The sequence below is a fragment of the Rhinatrema bivittatum genome, chromosome 2 (genome assembly GCF_901001135.1).
Source record: "Rhinatrema bivittatum chromosome 2, aRhiBiv1.1, whole genome shotgun sequence".
In the NCBI taxonomy this organism is placed as follows: domain Eukaryota; kingdom Metazoa; phylum Chordata; class Amphibia; order Gymnophiona; family Rhinatrematidae; genus Rhinatrema; species Rhinatrema bivittatum.
Genome location: NC_042616.1, coordinates 49,372,739 through 49,395,960, shown reverse-complemented (window position 1 = coordinate 49,395,960; position 23,222 = coordinate 49,372,739). Strand labels below are relative to the sequence as shown.

The 23,222-nt window shown below is 43.2% G+C and overlaps 1 protein-coding gene across 1 annotated transcript in view; it reads left to right on the top strand.

Moving 5' to 3' along the window:
* Positions 1–18,985, top strand: part of LOC115083916 (retinoic acid receptor responder protein 2-like) — a 49,136-nt gene extending 30,151 nt beyond the window's left edge. The window contains exon 4 of the mRNA XM_029588012.1: positions 18,653–18,985. Coding sequence (XP_029443872.1) covers positions 18,653–18,763 — 111 coding nt within the window. The 3' untranslated portion in view covers positions 18,764–18,985. The remainder of the gene's footprint in view (positions 1–18,652) is intronic.
* Positions 18,986–23,222: the final 4,237 nt, after the last annotated feature.

Below are 23,222 nucleotides of genomic sequence, written 5' to 3'. Positions count from 1 at the left end.
TCTTGCTTGATTCCTGGATTTGACCTTTGTCTTGCCTGACCATCCTCCGCTTGACTTTGGTTCTGACCCGTACCTATCTGCCATGTCTCCTTGCTTGCTGCCTGCCATGATCCCAGTCTGCTCTACCAAGCCTCTGCTGAATCTACTCTGGACTTGGCCTTTCAGGCTCTGGCCTGTTCTCTCTCAGGCACCCCCTATTTATTCCGAGTTCCTTGGCGCCCGAGTTTCCTGGACTCAGCCTCGTCTGGACTTGTTCTCCAATCATAGTCACTGTTGCTGGCCCCTGGATGATTCACACATCGCTCTCCGGAAGACCTTGGACGGAGGCCCACCTAAGACCAGCCGGCCCCGGTACCCAAGAGTTCAACCTGCGGGGAACGAGGGCTGGTATTGGTGAAGCTCCAGCCGGCCTCCGTCAATCAGCCAGCTCTACCTACTGACGATGGGGACCCGTAGGGCTTGCTCTGCGGGTAGCGTCAACCCCACCTCGGCCCAAGGGTCCACCTTCCGGTGCAACACATAAGAACATAAGATTTTCCATACTGGGTTGGCTCAAAGGTCCTTCAAGTCCAGAATCCTGTTTCCAACAGTGGCCAATCCAGGACACAATTACCTGGAAGGATCCAAAAATGTCAATTGATTCCATGCTGTTATCTCAGTGATAGGCAGTGGATTTCCCCAAGTTCACATTAATAATGGTTTAGGACTTTTCTTTCAGGACCTTGTCTAACCCTTTTTTAAACCCAGCTACCCTAATATCTTTCAGCCCAATCCACGAATTCCGGAGTTTAATTATGGGTTGAATAAAAACACATTTTCTCCTATTTGTCTCAAATGTATCACCTTGTAACTTCATTGAATGCCTCTAGTCTTTGTACTTTTTGAAAGGTTAAACAACCAATTCACGTTTACCTGTTCCACTCCACTCATTATTTTATAAACTTCTTCTCCAAACTGAAGAGTCATAACCTCTATAGCCTTTCTTCATAGGGGAATCATTCCATCCCCTTTATCATTTTGGTTGATCTTCTCTGTATCTTTTCTAATTTTAGCTGTATCTTTTTTGAACTGTGGTGACCAGAACTGCATGCAATACTCAAGGTGTGGTCACACCATGGAGCAATACAGAGGCATTATGATAGTCTCTGTTTTATTCTTCATTCCTTTTCTAATAATGCCTAGTATTCTCTTTGCTTTCTTCACCACTGCCACACACTGAACAGAGGATTTCAACATAGTATTCATGATGATGCTTAGATCTTTTTCCTGGATGCTGACTCCCAATGTGGAACCTTGCATTGTGTACATATAATTTGGGTTGCTCTTTCCTATATGCATCACTTTGAACTTGTCCATATTAAATGTTATCTGCTATTTGGATACCCAGTCTCCCAGCCTTGCAAGGGTCCTCTTGCAATTTCTCAGAATCCTCTTGTGATTTAACAACTTTGAATAATTTTGTATAATCAGCAAATTTGATTACCTCACTCTTTGTTCCCATCTCTAGGACATTTATGAATATATTAAAAAGCAGCGGTCCTAGTACAGATCCCTGGGGCATTGCACTATTCACCTTTCTCCATTCAGAAAATTGACCATTTAGCCCTTCTCTCTGTTTTCTCTTTGTTAACCAGTTCTCAGTCTACAATAGAACATTGCCTCCTATATCATGATTTTCAAGAGTCTCTCATGAGGGACTTTGTCAAATGCTTTCTGAAAATCCAGATACACTACAGCAACTGATTCACCTTTATCCACATGTTTATTTATGCCTTCAAAAATATATAGCAAATTGGTGAAGCAAGACTTCCCTTGGCTAAACCTATGTTGACTTCGTCCTATTAAACTATGGGGTAGATTTTTAAAACATACGCGCGCATATCCATGTGCGTGTGCTACCCGACGTGCGCACATGGATGCACGATTTTATAACATTATAAAATCCGGGGTGGTGCGCGCAAGGGGGAGTAGAAATTTGCAAGTTTTGCCTGGCGACGCATCGTGGCCTTCCCCTGTTCCCTCCCACCTACCCTAACCTCTCTTCCCCTTCCCCTCTCCTCCCCACCCCCTAAATGGTACCTACCTTCGGGGTTTTTTTTTTTGTTTTTTAAGTTGCTGCTCCTCCAGAGCAGAAGCAACTTGCCAGCGTGCACTTCCCCGGTACAGCGGCAAATGGCTGCTGTACCGGTGCCTCCAGCCCCACCCCTCCCCGCCCCTCTGCTGAGGCCCGGCTCTTGTGCGTGTGACGAAGGTTACGTGCGCAGCCGGGCCCCTTTTAAAATGTGAGCGGTGCGCGCATGGCCCAGCCACATGCGTAACCCCCATTTTTTACGTGCGCCAGCCATTTAAAATTGGGCCATATGTCTATGTAAATGTTCAGTAATTTTGTTCTTTAGAATAGTTTCAACCATTTTTCTTGACACTGGAGCCAGGCTCACCAGTCAGTGGTCTGTAGTTTCCCAGATCTTCCCTGGAACCATTTTTAAAAACTGGCCTTACATTGGCCACCCTCCACTCTTCAGCTACCATAGCTGATTGTAATGATTGTTTACAGATTACTGACAGTAGGTCTGCATTTTCATTTTTTTTTTTAATTCTTTATTTATGAATTTTTTACGAACATGCAAACAAAATTCAAATCGTTACATATATTCAACATCCCAATTGAACATTTTTAAGGACCAGGGTTACTTCGCATAATATTATTCAATAATTCAACAAAAAGAAAGGAGAAAAGAAACTCTATGTCCCCCGGTATTCCTGTTACAAAACAATATTGGGGAGCCTAATTGAGCAAAAGAAATACTATAATTAATACAACATAAATTGCAGATTGCGGAGTGTATCTCTCTATATATTAACCAATTACCTAGGATAACATTATGAAGTACTACCCTCCTTTTGTTTCTTGCATTCCTCCAAACATTTTTCCAAATGCTCTGGATCGTAATAAACATATCTTTTACTATCTTTATACATAATACATTTGCATGGAAATCTAACCATTATTTGAATACCATATGTTCTTGCCACATTGGCTAATGTTATAAACCTTTTTCCGTCTCTGCTGTGTATCTTTTGAGACATCGGGGTAGACCCATATTTTTTGTCCCAGGTAAAGGGAGGATCTTTTTAACATAAATAATTGAAGAATTGTGTCTCTATCCGATGATAAAGCAAATTTTACTAAGAGAGTCCCTCTCTCCTCTACCTGGGAACTACATGACGTCTCAATCAAATCGGTTACGTTCAATGATATTTCCTGTATATCTGGGGGAGGTGTTTTACCTCGATCTTTATTTATAAAATAGACACTTAGAACTGCTGGGAAGTTACCTGGAGACATTTGTAATATCTCTAAGAAATAATTTTTCAGCTGTTCTTTTAATGAGACCATTTTGCATTTTGGGAAATTCACCATTCTCAAATTAGAATATCTAATTTGATTTTCCAGATTTTCAACTTTCTTTGTAATTGACATTTCCCCCTGAATAATAGAAGATTGCCCTTTCTTAACAGTATTAATCTCATCTTCAACTTTTTTCAAAGTCACCCCATAATTTGTAACCAATGGGTTTATATTTAGTAGGATGTCTTGCATATCCTCGATATTCCCATTTAATTTCACAATATTATTTTGAAGCGTAGAAATCGCTTGCCATAACATTTCCATTGTCGCTGTACCCTTATCTAATACTGGCGTAGATAATAATTCCTGAGGGTTAGCCAATTTCTAGTTAGTAGCAGTCCCTAAAAGGGGTGGGGTACTTCCTCCAGGTGTTTCAATACTTCGGTCGGATCTACCTCCGAGGTTCGATACCTCCTGTTCCAGGGGGGGATTTTCCTTTCTCCCCCTTTCTAGCGGAACTTTCATGTCACTGCCCCCCTCAATCGGACTTGATTGAAAAAAAAACGGATACCGTTCCTCTGCCAAGCCTGCTGCGGTGACAATTGTAGCGCTCACGGGTGGTGTAGGTGTTATTGGGGCCCCAGGACTGAGAGTCGCTTCTCCCAACAGAACTGAAGTTTGCTCACCTGCCAGATCTGTAGCGGGAATCTCTGGGGTCAAAAGCTCCGTAGCCGGATAGAAAGTTGTCAGCATTGTTTGTTTAGGGCTCGGTCTGGCGAGGGTTGAGGCTTCTTGCCTAACTTTGCCCTTTCGTTTGGTGTGCGGCGTAAAGGAACTTAAAACTCTGGTACAAAAAAACAAGCTGCAACTTCCACACAGTTACTGCAATTAAATCCGTAATTCAAGAGGTGATGTGAGAAAACAATTGAGCGTAAAGGGCAGCCTACCAGCCTTCTCCGGCCTAAGCCGGTCAAAGCCGCGCGCTCCAAAGGAGCGCGCGGCTTAGGCAGCGCGCTGCGACAGCGGGGCGCCGCCTGCCCTTTGATCTTATAGGGCACGGGCTGCCCTCACGTCACTCACGTAGGTCAGTCCCGCATTCTTCCTCCTCCACAGTCTGGCTAGGTCTCTCGAGCTCTGCCGGGGGTTCGAAACGATATTCCAGGGTAAGGCTCACCGGACCCAGGTACGTTTGAAGCCTCTCACCACCTTCCTTAGGCTCCCCCTGCATTTTCATTTTTAAGTTCTTTCAGCACTCTGGGATGTATACCATGTGGTTCAAGTGATTTGCTACTCTTAGGGGCGGATTTTCAGAGCCCTGCTCGCGTAAATCCGCCCAAAACCGGGCGGATTTACACGCGCAGTGCCCCGGGACTCGCGTAAGTCCCGGGGTTCTCCGAGGGGGGCGTGTCGGGGGGCGGGCCCGGTCGTCGTGGCGTTTCGGGGGCGTGTCGGCAGCGTTTTGGGGGCGGGTACAGGGGCGTGGCTATGGCCCGGGGCGGTCCGGGGGCGTGGCCGCGCCCTCCGTACCCGCCCCCAGGTCGCGGCCCGGCGCGCAGGAGGCCTACTGGCGCGCGGGGATTTACGCCTCCCGGAGGGAGGCGTAAATCCCCCGACAAAGGTAAGGGGGGGGTTTAGACAGGGCCGGGCGGGTGGGTTAGGTAGGGGAAGGGTGGGGAAGGTGAGGGGAGGGCAAAGGAAAGTTCCCTCCGAGGCCGCTCCGATTTCGGAGCGGCCTTGGAGGGAATGGGGGTAGGCTGCGCGGCTCGGCGCGCGCCGGCTATACAAAATCCATAGCCTTGCGCGCACCGATCCAGGTTTTTAGGAGATACGCGCGGCTCCGCTCGTATCTACTAAAATCCAGCGTACTTTTGTTTGCGCCTGGAGCGCAAACAAAAGTAGGCTATTTGCGCGCCTTTTAAAATCCGCCCCTTAGTCTTTTAGTTTGTCAATTTGCCCTAGGTTCATTGAGATTTATTACAGTGCCTCTGAATCATCTCCTTTACATGTCACTTCTGGCCTGGTATCTGCCTTACATCTTCCTCAGTAAATATTGAAGCAAGGGAGTCTGGTTCTTAGAATACCCACAGGGCTGGATTTTAATAGCTACGCGTGGGCATAGATTTGTGCGCGTAACCCGGCGCGCAAAAATCTATCCCGATTTTATAACATGCGCGTGCAGCTGTGCGCATGTTATAAAATCCAGGGGTCGGCACGCGCAAGGGGGTGCATACTTGTGCACCTTGCGCGCGCTGAGCCCTAGGGGAGCCCTGATGGCTTTCCCCGTTTTGCATGAAGTTGAACAAAGAACCAAGTTAATTTAGAATATAAGAACTGTCATACTGGGTCAGAACAAAGGTTCATCAAACCCAGAATCCTGTTTCCAACAGTGGCCGATCCAGATCACAAGTACCTGGCAAGATCCTAAACAGTAAATAGATTCCCAAGCTGCTATCTCGCAGTGATAAATAGTGGCTATTCTCTGTTTACTTGGTTAATAACAATATATGGACTTCTCTTCCAGGAACGTTTTGAAGCCCTTTTTAAACCCATCTATGCTAATCATTTTAACCATTTCCACCATTTCCTCTGGCAATGAATTCCAAAGCTTAATTGTGCATTGAGTGAAAAATAATTTTCTCTGATTTGTTTTGAATGTGCTACTTACTAACTTCATGGAGTGTCCCTTAGGCTTTGGTTTTTTTGAAAGAGTAATTAACCAATTTACTTTTACCCATTCTAATCCATTCATGATTTTATAGACCTTTATCATATCTCGCCTTAGCCATATCTTTTCCATGCTGAGCAGCCCTAACCTCTTTAGCCTTTCCTCACAGGGGAGCCATTCCATCCCTTTTATTATTTTGATTACCCTTCTCTGTATCTTTTCCAATGCATCTGTATCTGTTTTGAGATATGGCAACCAGAACTACACAGAATACTCCAGGTGTGGCCCCACCATGGAGTGGTACACAGACATAATGACATTGTCTGATTTATTCTCCATTCCTTTCTTAATAATTCCTAACATTCTGTTTGATTTTTTGATCGTTGTTGTACACTGAGCCAAGGATTTCAAAGTATTGTCCACTAAGATGCTTTCCTGGGTTGTAACTCCTAATATGGAACCTAACATTGTGTTACTACAGTGTGTGTTACTTTTCCCCATGTGCATCACTTTGCAGTTTTCCACATTAAATTTAATCTGTCATTTGAATACTCAGTTTTCCAGTCTAGCAAGGTCCTCCTGCAATTGTTTTTACAATCTGTCAGTGATTTTACAACTTGGAATCATTTTATGTCATCTGCAAATTTGATCACTTCACTCATTCCCCTTTCCAGATCATTTATATTAAAAAGCACTGGTCCCAGTACAGATCCCTGAGGCACTCCACTGTTTACCTTTCTCCACTGAGAAAACTGACCATTTAATCCTACTTTCTGTTTCAGATCCTTTAGCTAGTTTGCAATCCACAACAAGACACTGCCTCCTATCCTATGACTTTTTAATTTTCTCAGGGACACATTGTCAAACACCGTCTGAAAATCCAAATATACTACATCCACTGGCTCAACATTATCCTCTTATTTATTAATCCCTTCAAAAAAATGTAATAGATTGGAGAGGCAAGATTTCCCTTGTGTAAATGCATGCTGGCTGTGGCCCATTAAACCATGTCTTTCTATATGTTCTGTGATTTTGTTCTTTAGAATAGCTTCCACAATCGTTCCTGGCACTGAAGTCAGACTCACCAATCTATAGTTTACTGGATTACCCCTGGAGTCCTTTTTTTTTTTTTTTAATTTTCATTATTTTCACTCTTTTTTATAGAGAATATCATTTGAGAAATCAGGTACATAGATATAATACAACTTAATATTACTAATTACAAAATGAAATATCCAGTATTGAAATACCATATTTATCTATGCATCACAATATAAGTAATATAGGGGGGCGTCATTGGAAACGAGCATCGTAATTAGGCAAAATAATTAAAAAAAAAAAAAAGGAAAAGAGTGGCTCAAGTGATTAATGTGGTTATTAACTATTCTATCGACGCAGCAGTAGTGGTATTTTGAGGTTGACCCTCCAAGAACCCTCTAAGTTGTGACACTTCAAAAAAAACATATTTAACATTATTATGTAATATACAACATTTACAGGGGTATCTGAGGTCAAATTTAGCTCAGATTTTTTGAACCTCTAATCTCAACGAAAGAAACTCTTTCCTTCTAGCCTGAGTGTCTTCCACTAGATCAGGGAACATCCACACTTTTTGGCCTAGAAAAAGAGATTGCCTATTACGAAAAAACTGTTTTAAAACATTGTTACAGTCCATTAAGAATGCAAAAGAAATTAGCATAGATCTTCCTTGAAGGACCTCCTCCTCTAAAGATGTTTCCAATATTCTTGAAATGTCCAATGAAACTGAACCTCCTGGTCCTGATACATTAACTTGATTTACTTGGGGTAAATAATAAATCTTAGTAATAACTGGCATTGCTGCCTCTGGCAATTTAAGCACTTGCAGTAAATAACTTTTGAAAAGATCAAGCGGTGATACCAGGTTAACAACAGGAAAGTTAAGTACCCTCAGATTCAACGCCCTCATTGAGTTCTCCACATTTTCCAGCCTTTTATTGTGAGAAGTCTCTGATTTCACCAAATTATTTTGAACATTTTCAAGCTGAGAAACCCGTTGACTTAGGTCTTCAAGCTTCAGGTTATACATTGTAAGCAAATTTGTATTAATAAGAACTTGATTTTTTGTCTCAGTCATCGTTTGAGTTAGTGATATTAAAGATTTTTCAATTGATTTCATAACTGTCCACATACCTTGTGCTTTAATCAAATCGGAGGATTTTTCATTACCGAGAGAGCTCGTGTTAGCCAGCGCCTCACTCCCACTGCTGCCCACTCCTTCCTCTAATTCTTGATCAATGTTCTCCTTAATCTTCACGGCAGCTCTCACCGTTTGTTGGTCCGCATGGTCTTCTCTGCTTTCCAACCCTAACAGGGTCCTCGTTGCCGGTGACCAGGGTTCCCCACGTTCTTCGGTGAGTTTTTCCCGTTGCTGACCTCCTGAGGCTTCCCTGAATTCTCCCCAGGTAGCCTCATTGTCCGCCGGGCTCCTGGTAGATAAGAATAGGGGGTGGGGGGGGGGAAGCTGGTCTCGTCAGTTCGCCTGGGCTCAAGGTTGTATCAAAGGCCAAGGAGAAGGGAGTTTGCTCTAGCTCCCCTCCTCCAGCGGCCGCCTCCTTCGGCATCGTAACCACATTGCTGGCGAAGAAACCCTCTATTTGCGGCAGGAGTCCTTTTTAAAGATCGGGATTACATTGGCCACCCTCCAGTCTTTGGGTACAATAGACAATTTTAATGATAGGTTACAAATTATTAATAATTTTCATATTTTCATTTGCAGGAAATCCAAACTTATTTGTGGTCTTAGATTTTTAAGACCTTTGAAGCAGGGTCATGTCACCTTCTATCAAAGTCAGATTAAAAGGGATGGGAACTGAGAAGGCTTCAAGCCCAGGCCCTCAGCTTACTCATAGTAACATAACAACATAGTAGATGATGGTAGAAACAGACCAATTGGCACATTCAGTCTGCCCAGTTATTCTTTTCCACACTGCGAAGGATATATCCCAGCTGCCAGTCATAGATGGTGATTGCCTACAAGATACTGCTTCTTATCTGAGGCAGTTGTTTTGTTATCTTTCTCATCTGCACCCAACCATCTTGAATAGAGGAGCAAACAAAATCCTCAACTTATTTCACACCCAGTACCCCTTTCTCCCCCTGTCTTAAGCATAAAACCTTTTGATAATTTAAATAGACACCAACATTAGTGTAATGGCAAGGGAGTGGTTAAGGCCACCAGGTGGTATTAAATCTCTTTGTAATTCCCAGAAATGTCTATACACTGTACTTAGTTGAGTTTCACTTTTATTGTCTCAGTGAATTGAGTATATATTATAATGAAAGTCTAATAAAAATTGCAATGCACATAAGAATAAGGTATAATGTAAACAAGAACAAATAAAACAAGTATAATAAAAGATAAGATAAAAGAAAGTATATGCATAGAATAAGTTAATTAAAAATCAGAGACTATATATTATATATATATATAGCAATCAAAAAATTGTTGGCAGTATTGTCTCTACCAGTGCTGTAACTAGCATATATGCAAAAAAAACCCCAACATAAAAATGTGGGAGACACCAAGCACTCTTGTGTATTCAATAAGTCATTTCAAAAGGTGATGTTTCTTAAAATTGTTATTCTTTTATTGAACGTTTTAACAATAATCAAAATTTTCCATATATCCTTAGATATTATATATACACTAAAGTCAACATTAAGTCCACTGAATTTTGACCCTCAATCCTTACCTACTACTTCCCTGAATCTTACCCTAATAGAACTTTGTGCAATCTGACCACATTGATGTAATGTTAGGTCTTCTTTAGTGGATACACCACTTACTTCTGATGAATAAAACGGAAAATAAAACGGAAAATGTCATAATGCCTCTGTATCGCTCCATGGTGAGACCGCACCTTGAATACTGTGTACAATTCTGGTCGCCGCATCTCAAAAAAGATATAATTGCGATGGAGAAGGTACAGAGAAGGGCTACCAAAATGATAAGGGGAATGGAACAACTCCCCTATGAGGAAAGACTAAAGAGGTTAGGACTTTTCAGCTTGGAGAAGAGACGACTGAGGGGGGATATGATAGAGGTGTTTAAAATCATGAGAGGTCTAGAACGGGTAGATGTGAATCGGTTATTTACTCTTTCGGATAGTAGAAAGACTAGGGGACACGTGCTTGGAAACAAGAAAAGGCTCCCACCAGACAGCAAGTAATTACAAGGTTGTTGCAGATCCATCGCCTGGAACAGTTAACAGCAATCAAGCAGAAGAAACTTTCTCGCTTTCAGTTGAGATGGCAGCCGTTCGTGGACTGGACCCGAGCTGCTGCCCAACCGCCTGGGATTCCTGCAGATACAGGTTGAGCTTTGGACACTGACGGACTGCTCTTGTTGGAGATGGGGGGAGAAGAGTTTTATGAGTATTTTGGGGTGAATGGCAGATGGTACCATGCTTTTTGTATTATTCCAGATCTTTCTTATACCACTTCTTTGTTCTCACTTTCTCCCTGAGAGGTATTAAGTTCTTCAACACCGTACAGTATTTTGCTGATGAGAGGGGTAAGGGGGAGGGTGGGTGGGGTTCTGGGGGGTATGGGGTTAAAGTATGCTTCAGCTTGGATCTTTACACTGTATTTCAGTTTCATTACCATGTTGAGGCAAGGGAGCCTGTAGCTAGTGATGGTATGTGTCATTTTTTGCTGTCTGTGTTTGTACTGCTTCAGCCTCCTTTAAACTTTAAATAAAAAAAAAAAAAAAAAAAGAAAGACTAGGGGACACTCCATGAAGTTAGCATGGGGCACATTTAAAACTAATCGGAGAAAGTTCTTTTTTACTCAACGCACAATTAAACTCTGGAATTTGTTGCCAGAGGATGTGGTTCGTGCAGTTAGTGTAGCTGTGTTTAAAAAGGGATTGGATAAGTTCTTGGAGGAGAAGTCCATTACCTGCTATTAAGTTCACTTAGAGAATAGCCACTGCCATTAGCAATGGTTACATGGAATGGACTTGGTTTTTGGGTGCTTGCCAGGTTCTTATGGCCTGGATTGGCCACTGTTGGAAACAGGATGCTGGGCTTGATGGACCCTTGGTCTGACCCAGTATGGCATTTTCTTATGTTCTTATGTTCTTATCTTATTTCTATTAATCAGATGATATTAGTCTAATATATTTTCAATGAACATATATTAATGGTGTATTCCGTTCAACAGGTTCTATCTTCCATCCCGACAAGGACCTCGTTTCGCCACTGTTGGCTTCTTCAGGGGAATGTTCTCGTTAAGACCAAACATCAATAGAAACCCACAATTGCCATCACTTGTATCTATAATGCATAGAACAATATTAAAATAAATATGTTCAAATACCATATATAATATATCATCATATTTGCCCTATTCTTATCACAGACATCATTTAGAACATTAAACATATATAAATATATTAATTTACAATTCATAAATGATAATTAATCAACACTACAATTTATAAAACCTTCTCCTGAGTCCCACTCCTACCTGAACATCAAGGAGTGGACTCAGAAAAACATTCAATTCACTCCGGCTCGAAAGCTCCCATCATTTAATGTGAAAAAACTCCCGAATGTGAATGTAAACCTGTGAAATGATTCAAACAAGAATATGTTTTCAACTTCTTGTTCCCCAGCAGTTTGATTATAATCATCTCAAAAATAATTTAAAAAAAATAATTTAAATATATTTCTTTTTAGTCAGGATAATCTTAAGATGCTCCCACAATGAAACCATCATTATATTACCTCTCTGCTCCGTCAGAAACCCGACTCCACATATGTAGACCATAAATTTCTCTCCCGGGATCTCCAAATTTTTCTCCACACCTACAAGGACCACAGAGTTTATATCCACGCTAATCTAAAAATATCATGCATTCAGTATAAGGTTTATTTTTGTACCTGATTTTAAATTATTACAACTTTCAAGATGAAGACGAATCCACTGCTCCACCGGACTTCCAACTAACTCTTTAATGAACCGCACGGTACAAACAAAGTGCCTTATTAGATATCTTCATAGTGTGTCCCAAAATTTCTCTACCACTGTCTATTTATACGAATACAAAAAACAGAACAGGGTTAAATGCTTGACGATCCTCTACCAATGAGTCTCACCATATATTAAAGAAAGCTGCAACGCTCACCTTAGTCGTCTTATAGCCGTGCGTCTTGTCTCAGTGCTGTTTCTTAATGGAACTGATATCGCCAGACTCTCCTTTTATACTCCTCCTCTCTATATTGTATCATCCAATCCACACTCACACTCACAAGCCTGTCCAATCATTCCACCTCTTTTTTGTAAACCAATCCACAGACGTATGTCTATGCATCAACTCCGCCTCTTCACAGTCTCTGCCATTTAACTAGCTCAATCAATACTTGCCCATACTACTTTTACCTCTTCTCCTTCACTTTACCCGCTTGCTCTTCAACCAGCATACTAGAGTAAAAAGTGTATCTTAGCCCCACCTTTAGATTATGTATCTACCCCGTTTGTGTTTTAGCTATGCTTCACAAACCTCCCAAGATATGTTTGAAAAACATAATCAACTAAGAATATAATTCTTCACTAATAACAAAATAAAGAATTATGTTCATCTGTACTTCACTAACCATAAGGTGTTATCCAAACTTCCTCAAGTTAATATTCCAGAGATAAATTATGATCAACCTATACTGAGTCCACATCTGTTCATATACATAATAAGGCCACTACATTACCTCCACTACACATTACCTCTCATATTCCTTTCATTACCACTATAACCATCAGCCTATTTTGAAGTACAAGAATGGTTTGTTCATCTCTCTTCCTTATTGTTTATATACCTCATCATACCAGATATCTGTATAACTCAATGTTGTTATTTACATAAACGCTTCCCATTCAATTGTGGCGTTAAGTCCCTTAGGTGCTGTAGTTTGCCAATAGTAAATAAATCTCTGTTCTGTTTGCCGAAGATCCTGGGAAATATGTCCTCCCCTCCTATTAGGGCGCTGCTGTAAAATGCAAAATTTTAACTGATCCTCTGTGTGACCATGATCCTGCCAATGTTTAACCAAAGGGGAATCAATTTTACCCGTATGTATGCAGCTCCTATGCTGTATAATGCGGGTTCATATGGGTAATTTAGTCTGACCAATGTACAACTTTAGACATGGGCATAAGATGACATATATAACCCTGTCTGTACTCACATCCCTGAGGTCATCCCATGAATTTTCAGCAGTGAAGCAATCTGTCACTCTTAGGACTCAGTGAGCTGGAGCATGGCATGTCATTGAACATCTTGCATTACTGCCAATACTGAGGTGTTGGTCTCGTAAAGTGGTTTATATAGAATATCTCGTTCTTTGTCTGACTTTCCTGACAATACCCAGCCATCAATCATACTGTTCACTTTCTTCATTCTCATACATTCTAGTCTTAAGGCAGAGAGGCCCTGCCATATGTTGGATCATAATAAGGTCAGCAGAATATGACCTATAGGCAACTCAATAATGCGGATTTCCGGAGAGCCTCAGAGACTCGCCACTTATACACAAAATTCAGTGATTTAGATTTTCAGAAAAGACATAAAGCTTAACAGAAAAGAGTTGCCAAAAGGCTTAACAAATCATACATATATATATATTTACAATTTATACAGTTCAGTGAGGTGTTCAATTCTTCAGGGGCCTATCTGGCCCTGGCCCCATAACATTGAAATGTTTCACATTTTAAGTCCCTGTCTAAATCTAATATAATTTGTGTGGTTCTGGCTCAAACATCTGGCCTGCTAGGTACCCATAGCCTTTTTGGATGATATCCTACTACCTCCAAGCTGTCACACAGCTGGCTGGCCTCTGAAGAGTTGTAGTTTTATTTATAATACCAGTCATCAATAATAATATCTCATACACATTATATAAATCAATGTTTCCCAATCCAGTCTAGGAGGTGCACCTAGCCAGTTTGGCTTTTCAGGATATCCATAGTGAATATGCACAAAATACTTTTGCATTCACTGGGTCTCCAAGTTGGGCAAATATATCTTCAACATATTCATTATGGATATTCTGAAAACCAAACTAGTCAGAGTCCCATTCAGAGGTGGAGGCATGATTTTCTTGCAACTTTACCCAGATAAATTAGACCCTTTCCCATTTATATCTCATGTAGTTCTGGTACTCCACAATCATGGCCTTATTGATTTAACCAGAAGGCTATTAGTTGTTTTGTCTGTGTGTTTTATCTATTTGTCTTGACTAAATTGTATGCTCCATGAGCAAGGACAATCGCTTATGTGTATCTGTACAGCACTGTGTGCATCTTGTAATGTTATAGAAATAATTGATATTAGTAGTACTAGCAGTATTAGTGTCTTTCCAGTTCAGGATGTTGGATAGTAATAAATAAATATGAAAGCAGATTTCACTTATATATTGGACTGGTTGTACTTTGATAGTGGTATCAGAGGCTATATCTCAAATCACAGTTTCAGGTGGTAAACTCCTCATAACATTAAAATATCTGAAACTGCAGGGTTCCCTGAGCAGGGGGAAAAATTATTTTTAAGGTTTTTGCATTGCATTCCCTTAAGTCCGAATTCAATGTCTTGGATACAGCAGTGATTATAACAGCACTGACAAGTGTTAAAGTCGCTGTGTGGTAAAAACACACTAAAAGCTGACTTGGCTTCCAACAATACCTTGACTAATATAGTATGAAATGATGAAAATGTTCTATACAGTGGTTCAGTTAATGCTTCAATGGTATAAGTGCTTTAAATACATTTGTGACTTCTTATAGTCTTGCTTAAGCTTAAGATGTTAAAGCCAGTTGATTCAGTCTTTAATCTGATGCTTCTTCCATCCATTGGCATAGGGCAAGTTAGTGCTTCTGTTGCGCCGGAGGTGGACCCTTGGGCCGAGGTGAGGTTGGCGCTACCCGTAGGAGGGATCCTACGGTCCTCACCATCGGCAGGCAGAGTGGGCTGAAGGACAGAGTCTGGCTGGCGCTTCAACAATACCAGCCCTCGTTTCCCACGGGTTGAGCCTTTGGGTACCGGAGCAGGCTGGACTTAGGTGGGCCTCCGTATGCTGTCGTTGATGGAAGCATCGAGAGGTCAGCCCAGAGGCAGCAACAGTGGAAAGAAGAAGTCTGTACTGGACGAGGCAGAGTCCCGGAGACCCGGGCGCCAAAAGAACCAAAGTCAGACAGGGGGCGCCCTAGTAAGAGCAGGCTGAAGCCTGAATAGGCCAAGTCCAGGACGTAGATTGAAGAAGCGTCGTAGGGCAAGATGGAGTCAGGGTCGGTGGCAAACAGGAAGCAGTGGCAAGAAGAAGCTGAGGTCTGAACGAGGAGAGAGTCAATGACGTAGTCAGGCAATGCAGAGGTCTGGGCTTGGAGAGAGTCAACGGCGTGGACAGGAACAACAAAGGTCTGGGCTTGGAGAGTGTCAACGGCGAGGTCAGGCAAAGCAGAGGTCCGGGCTTGGAGAGTGTCCGCGGCATGGTCAATGTGACAAGGCAATAGCTAAAGCCAGAAGAATGCTGGGCTGCATAGAGAGAGGAATATCGAGTAAGAAAAGGGAAGTGATTATCCCCTTGTACAGGTCCTTGGTGAGGCCTCACCTGGAGTACTGTGCTCAGTTCTGGAGACCGTATCTCCAAAGGGACAGAGACAGGATGGAGGCGGTCCATAGAAGGGCAACCAAAAAGGTGGATGGTCTTCATCGAATGACTTATGAGGAGAGATTGAAGAATCTAAATATGTACACTCTGGAGGAAAGGAGGAGCAGGGGTGATATGATACAGACTTTCAGATACTTGAAAGGTTTTAATGATCCAAAGTCAATGACAAACCTTTTTCGCTGGAAAAAAATCAGCAGAACCAGGGGTCACAATTTAAAACTCCAGGGAGGAAGACTCAGAACCAATGTCAGGAAGTATTTCTTCACGGAAAGGGTGGTGGATGCCTGGAACTCCCTTCTGGAGGAAGTGGTGAAGACCAAAACTGTGAAGGATTTCAAAGGGGCGTGGGATAAACACTGTGGATCCATAAAGTCTAGAGGATGTGAATGAAGAGAAGAGGCATGGGGTGGCTTGCAGGAAATGGACAGCTACTACCTGGTGATTAATACCCTTATTCAATAAACATACATACGGTTAATGCGATTCCAACATTGCTCTATGCTTCAACAGCAAGAGGAAATGTGGAAAAAAGGATTTGCATTCACAAAAAGTGGGGGAGTAGCTTGCTTGTTGCGGCAGTTACTACCCCAAACCAAATAAGCCTGATACTTCACTTGGAATACATATCCATCACAGCTCACTGCTTCAACGGCAGGGGGATGAAGAAAAGAGGATGTATATTCAGACAACAATCAACGAGGACTGACTTGCACAGGCTGGGTAAACAAATAAGCATGGGAGTAGCTTGCTTATTGTGGCAGTTACTTCCCCTAACCAATTAAGCTTGAAACTTCACTTTGATGCAGCTCCAGCACTGCTCTCTACATCAATGGCAGGGGTAGAAGGTAAAAAGTTACTAATAAGGGCCAAGAGTAACAGATAAGTATGAGAAAAAAAAAGTGTGAAAGCTTGCTGGGCAGAATGGATGGGCCGTTTGGTCTTCTTCTGCCATCATGTCTATGTTTCTATGGTCAGGCAAAGCAAGGGTCATCTCCGAGAAGGCAATCCAAGTGAAGGTTAGGAATCAGGAACGCAGGAACGAGGAAACCAGGAATAGGAGTCAGCGATGATCAGGAACCAGGAACAAAGGAGAATCACCAGGAGGCAACAAGTACACAACCAGCGTGGAGACCTGTTGCAAAGGCAAACCTGAGGAGTGGAGCCCGGCCTTAAGTAGCGGGACTCAGCTGACGTCATCATCCGGGGCCGCGGCCAGCTCCCGCCGCGGGCCCTTCATAAGACTCAATGGTGCACGCGCACCTGCCAAGGGAGGGGCGCTGGATGGTGGCGTCTCTCCACGGGCCACACGGAGAGGCCCGACGCGGAGCACAGGGATCTGCAGCTGAGACTGAGGCACCGGGGGCGGCCCAAGGATGGAGCCGGCAGCCCACCGCCGCCAGGGATGAGGAACCAGGCACTGGATTAATCTGAGAGAGGTGAGGGGGCGGGGCCGTGGGTCTGCTGCGGCCGACACCCATAACAGCTTCCTTCCCAATGTTGGTGAAGTAAGGTGAAATGCATTTTACACAGACATTTATCTCCTATCTCTCCACATAGTTTTCTCCTCTGAACTCCTTAGTTTCCTCACAGTACCTGAATGGCCCCAAGTATACTCCTTTTCTTCCTTCCAGTATCAGAAGGCTACTCCTGTTACTCTTCTTCTTAAAATTTCCAGTAGATATTTTTGGACCCTGTTGGTGGTCCATCTCAATTCCTTTCTCCCCTCTCTCCTTTTCCTTTGGATGGCTATTAGTCATCTCTCCTTTGGATAATAATGATCCTCAGGTTTCTTCTCAAGGAAGGGACCTCTCCCTTTTGTTGTTAGAACAGGAAAACCCCAAAATAACTAAGTCCCTAGTTAGTAGGTACTTAGAACTCAAATAAATCATGATAAAAATATAAAAGGGATAGGATATGAGAGAGGGACAGAAATTCTCATAATCAAAATAAAAGTCCATGAAGAAGGTAAGCTCAAATAACAGAAAATAGCAGAGGAAAGCCAAGACATGCTGCCTCTGGAAAAAATAAACTAAAATCCACACCTTAAGATGATGGGCTGGCTAAAGGAATACATCATTTACGCTCATCTCTATGGGGGAGCTCTACAACCATACTACAGATGTTATGTTTCCTGCCAAAACAAAAGTGGCTTGCCTCTATTCCCTTTCCCAGTAGGGTTCCAATGAATCTCTACATATGTCATAAAAAAATTATGAAAATATAAATTAAACCTACATGGAGCAGGTTAAATTATTTTATTTATTTATTTATTTATTTATTTAAGTTTTTTATATACCAACATTCAAGACAATAGTCCCATCATGCTGGTTCACATGAAACAGGGGTGCAAAATAAGCTTAAACTTGAACAATAGTGCGGAAAAAGCAGTTACATGTAACAGGGGAAAATAGAACTTGGAGTAAGAAGGAAGAAAGGAAAAGGAAAACCAGATAATTACATATGATTACATCGTAAGAGGTAGCTAATAGTGATCTTGGTGGTGATGTGTGTTGATTGTTATGAGTTAAATAATATTGGAGTTAGGAAAAGCCTGCATGAATAACCAGGTCTTGAGTCTTTTCTTGAAGGTTGAGAGGCTGGGAGGCCTCTCAACCTTCAAGAAAAGGTCGGCGCTTGCAAGGAGGTCCACAATTGTGGACCTCCTTGCAAGCGCGAAACCTTTTAAAATCTACCCCTGTGTGTATTATCTGATTCTATTAATAGCTGTAAAATAAAAGAAAGTGCTAGAACTCCCCCCATGCTTCAGATGTTTCTTCTTTCCTTTTCCTCTTATCTTTGACATTATTCTTTATCATTCCGGACTTTTGTGGTTTTGGACTCACCAGCGTGCCTTGGAGTAGGCTTCTAATAAAACTATGCCCCTGGCCTCTCAGGCTCAGAGCTTTCTTATTGCTGGTTGTGATTTTATTGCAGGAGCGACTTGCACAGCAGCAAAGGAAATGTGAAGAAGTGAAACAGAAAATCCCAGTTCATCACATTGGCCAGTACTCTTTCTTGAAGATGAATGCGTTCGAGCAACAATGATGCCTCTGCTGCAAGAAAACCCTGCACAAGCCTTTGTAAAATTGTATTTAATTGAACAATCAAATTTTGATTTTTTTAAACAAATGAAAATACTTCAGAAAAGATTCTGAATCAAAATGTAGCAAGTCTGAGATCTAGTAAATATATTTGCAAGCTGTGAACATTAAAAACATGTTATTCAAATATTCTTGATGTTAAAAAATAAATACTGTGTAATATTGAGATCTTTGAGTTGTGTTCCAGCTCAAAACTTCAGAATTTATTGGGGTACATAAATCCTTTACCCTTTTGATCAGTATAGTACTTTCAATGTTGCACAATGGTTGGCGTAGAGACTAAGGGTTGTCAACTAGGCTCCATGTTATAAGGCAGGACTCTCCAAGCCTGTTCCTTGGAACCTTAACCGAGTTGCTTTTTAGGATTTCCCCAGTGAATATGAATAAGGTATATTTGTGTTCAATAGAGGCAGTGCATTCATATAGATATGATGCATATTTACTATGGAAATCCTGAAAACCAGACTAGTTTTTGCCCACGAGCATTGAATTTAAGGATCACTGTCATAAGGAACTGACTAATCTTAAGAAAAGCAGGATTACAGTCCATGCATACAATAGGATAATACAAGCACTAGATTTGCTTGTAGGGGTGCCGCAACGTATATGTCCCTATTCGTTATATTCGTGGGGAGGCGAAACATATCGCGCCTCCCCACGAATATAACTTATCATCCGTTGCATTCGTTGTCCGCCATTTTGCGATGGCGATTTTAATTTTAATTCCTATAAAATCCGGGGTCGGTGCGCCGAGCCCGAGGGGAGCTCTGATGGCTTTCCTTGTTCCCTCCAAGACCGCTCTGAAATCGGAGCGGCCTCGGAGGGAACTTTATTATGGCCCCACCCCACCTTCCTTTCCCTTCCCCTATGTAACCCACCCCTCCAGCCCTAACTAAATCGTCCCCTCTCCCTACCTTTGTTGTAGGCTCCGACACAGGCTGCTGTATCGGGGCACTCAGCCACGCCCCGGACCACCCCCGGACTGTGGCCCTGCCCTCGGACCACCAATTTTTGCAAGCCCCGGGACATACGCGTGTCCCGGAGCTACCGCCCCCGGACAGCCAATTTTTGCAAGCCCCGGGACATACGCGTGTCCCGGGGCTTGCGCGCACCACCGAGCCTATGCAAAATAGGCTCGGCGTGCGCAGGTTTTTTTTTAAAGGGTTACACGTGTAACCTACGCACGTAACCCTTGTAAAATCCGTCCCAAAGGACGCCATTTCACAGTATCCAGAGCCAAAAACCAGCCCTTTCCTGTGAGTCATCAGTGACTCACAGGAAAGGGTCGGACAGGTTGGCACGGATACCGGAATGCAGCCTATCAGTACTTACATTCTGTGAAATGCACTGAATGCAGCCATTCGTGCTGTCATTCAGTGCTCGGTGACCATTTTACTGATGACCCAGCACTATATATTCTTCAGCACGAGGCATGCCACGCACTTTCTTTGCAGGGGTGGTGTGGGGAAGTGGGCTTTGTGAAGGAGGCTGCACTGAGAGATAGGCTAGTTAGTAAAGAGAAAAAAAAAGCTATTTATTCTTTATTTTGCTGCAGTGCCAGCTAGCCCTGTTTGTGTTTTAAGCAGTTTATTATTTAGGTGATCTGAGATGGTCTCTGTGTGTCAGGGAGAGAAGCTACTAGCAGTGCCCTTTTTTTTCATTCACCCTCTGGGCTAGGCTGCAAGCAAGCATGATTTGGGTGTTGTGGCTGGGAGAGATATATTTGATTTTGCTAGAATTTGCATTGGAAAATATATTCATCGACTTTCGTGCTGTGGCAACAAATCCAGCTTTTTAAAACTGAGTTTGTTTAATTCAACTCACTCAGTCTCTCTGTGCACTGGGCTTCAGTGGGCAGTGGGTAGTTAAACAGACTGAACTTTATTATTGGGACGGTCTGTGCATGAAATCCCCAGTCTGCCTCTTTTGTGCTTACAAGCAAACTGCATGTGTGTGCACACCACACTCGTTACATTATTGCACAGCAAGGCACCGTGACAGTGGGCAGTGGGTAGTTTAACAGACTGAACTTTATTATTGGGACGGTCTGTGCAGTGAAATCCCCAGTCTACCTCTTTTGTGCTTACAAGCAAGCTGCGTGTGTGTGTGCACACCACACGCTTTAGATTAGTGCATATCACGGCACTGTGACAATGGGCAGTGGGTAGTTTAACAGACTGAACTTTATTATTGGGACGGTCTGTGCATGAAATCCCCAGTCTGCCTCTTTTGTGCTTACAAGCAAACTGCATGTGTGTGCACACCACACGCGTTACATTATTGCACAGCAAGGCACCGTGACAGTGGGCAGTGGGTAGTTTAACAGACTGAACTTTATTATTGGGACGGTCTGTGCAGTGAAATCCCCAGTCTACCTCTTTTGTGCTTACAAGCAAGCTGCGTGTGTGTGTGCACACCACACGCTTTAGATTAGTGCATATCAAGGCACTGTGACAATGGGCAGTGGGTAGTGCCACTCCCCCATTAAAGTTAAAAAGGGACCTGTCGCAATCTAAACTCTTTGTAGGGGCAGGCAGTTCCATCCAGAAAAAAAAGAAATCTGACCATGATGCATCACCATCGCCACCACCTGTTTCTGACCCTGTAGTTTTGGAGGTGAGGGAAAGGGAGGCTGAGTCATGCCAGACAAAATGTCGACACCCAAAAGAAGCAGGGGGACAGAAGTCTCAACTAACACTTAGTGTTGACAATGTAGCGCAGTCACTGTTTGCTTCTGATTCAGATGAAGAATCATCTTGTGTGGAATTCTCATCAGAAATGGAAGAAGTAATAGCTGACGAAGCTTTAGGAGGATCAGCTAGTCCTGTCTTAGCCTCCACTTCACTGCAGCAGGGGAGAGGTGAAACTGATGAGGAGGAGGAGGAAGAGCAGTCAGCGCAGGCACAGAGGGTGACTGAAGCCCCTGGCATTGCTTCTCAGGGTGCACCCAGTACTTCAGTTCCAGTACCAGCATCCACCCCCAATGCTTTAGAGAAGGGAGGATCACGAAAGACATCTGCGATCTGGAGCCACTTTAAAGTGTCGGATGACCCACGTTTTCCTCGGTGTAATTACTGTGGCAGGGCTATTAGCAGAGGCAAGCAAATGGGACATCTATCTAATTTTGGCATGATGCATCATATGACGAGGCAATACCCAACAAGAGTACTGCCATCTGGGGATGGTGGCAGTACCAGTTAGGGGACCCCTTCAAAGCAGCGTAAAGTAGTTCAAAAGCAGCAGAGTCAGCCCATGCCCTCATCCCCTTCTAGCAGTCAGGTGGCAGGCCAGCACCCCCTGACATGTGGCAGAAGCGACAACCTACCATGGAGGAAATGGGGTGGAGTGCGGTAACGCTATCCCGGGGTAGGAGGCAGGCAGCCTCAAAAGTTGTAACCAGGAGCATTGGGGAAATGATTACCCTTGATGACCAGCCCTTGCGGTTAGTGGAGAATGTGGGTTTCAAGCATTTTCTGAAGGTCGTAGTTCCAAATTACAAAGTCCCCTCCAGAACCACATTTAGCAGTAAGGTCATCCCCAGCCTGTACAAGCAGTATCACAGTCGCATGCAAGCGCTGCTAGCTAAGGCAGAGGGGAGAATGCATTTCACCTGTGATTTCTGGACCGCCATGAATGCTGCACACTCTTACCTCTCCCTGACAGCACACTGGTGGGACCAGGCTGAGGCAGGGGCAGCCAGCAGCTCTATTACAGAACAAGTATCAGGGTGGAGGTGGGCTTTACTGCACACCCACCTGACGGACCAGGGCCATACCGCAGCCAATATTCTAGCATGCATCAGACAGATGCTGGAGGGCTGGCAACTACACCAGTGAGTCAGGAATACTCAGGCAGGGTTCTTTGTCACAGACAATGGTGCAAACATGGTAAAGGCAATAAACGACGGGCACTTTAAGAACATCTAATGTTTTGCACAGACTCTGCACCTGGTAGTGAAGTCATCTCTGGGGTTGGATTCCAATTACAAAGAGAATGAATACCTGCATAGGTTAATACCGAAGTGCAGGAACATATCAGCGCACTTCCACAGAAGTGTGAAGGCGGGGCAGGTTCTCCAACAAAAGCAAACTGATTTGGAGGTGCCTCACAAGCGTCTCATTCAAGACATTGCCACCCGGTGGAATTCCACCTTTATGATGCTGGAAAGGTTAGTGGAGCTGCAGACACCCCTTCATGAACTTTCTGGTACAATGGACATAGGTATGCAGAATCCCCTAGGGCATCATGATTGGTTAGTCATGAGTCAGCTGGTAAAAATCTTGCAGCCCTTCAAGGATGTCACGGAGGAGCTGAGTTCCAGAAGTGCCACCTTGGCTGACATCATCCCTATAGTTAATCTCCTGGATGAACATTTGGAGGCATTTAAACAGGAAGAGGGAATG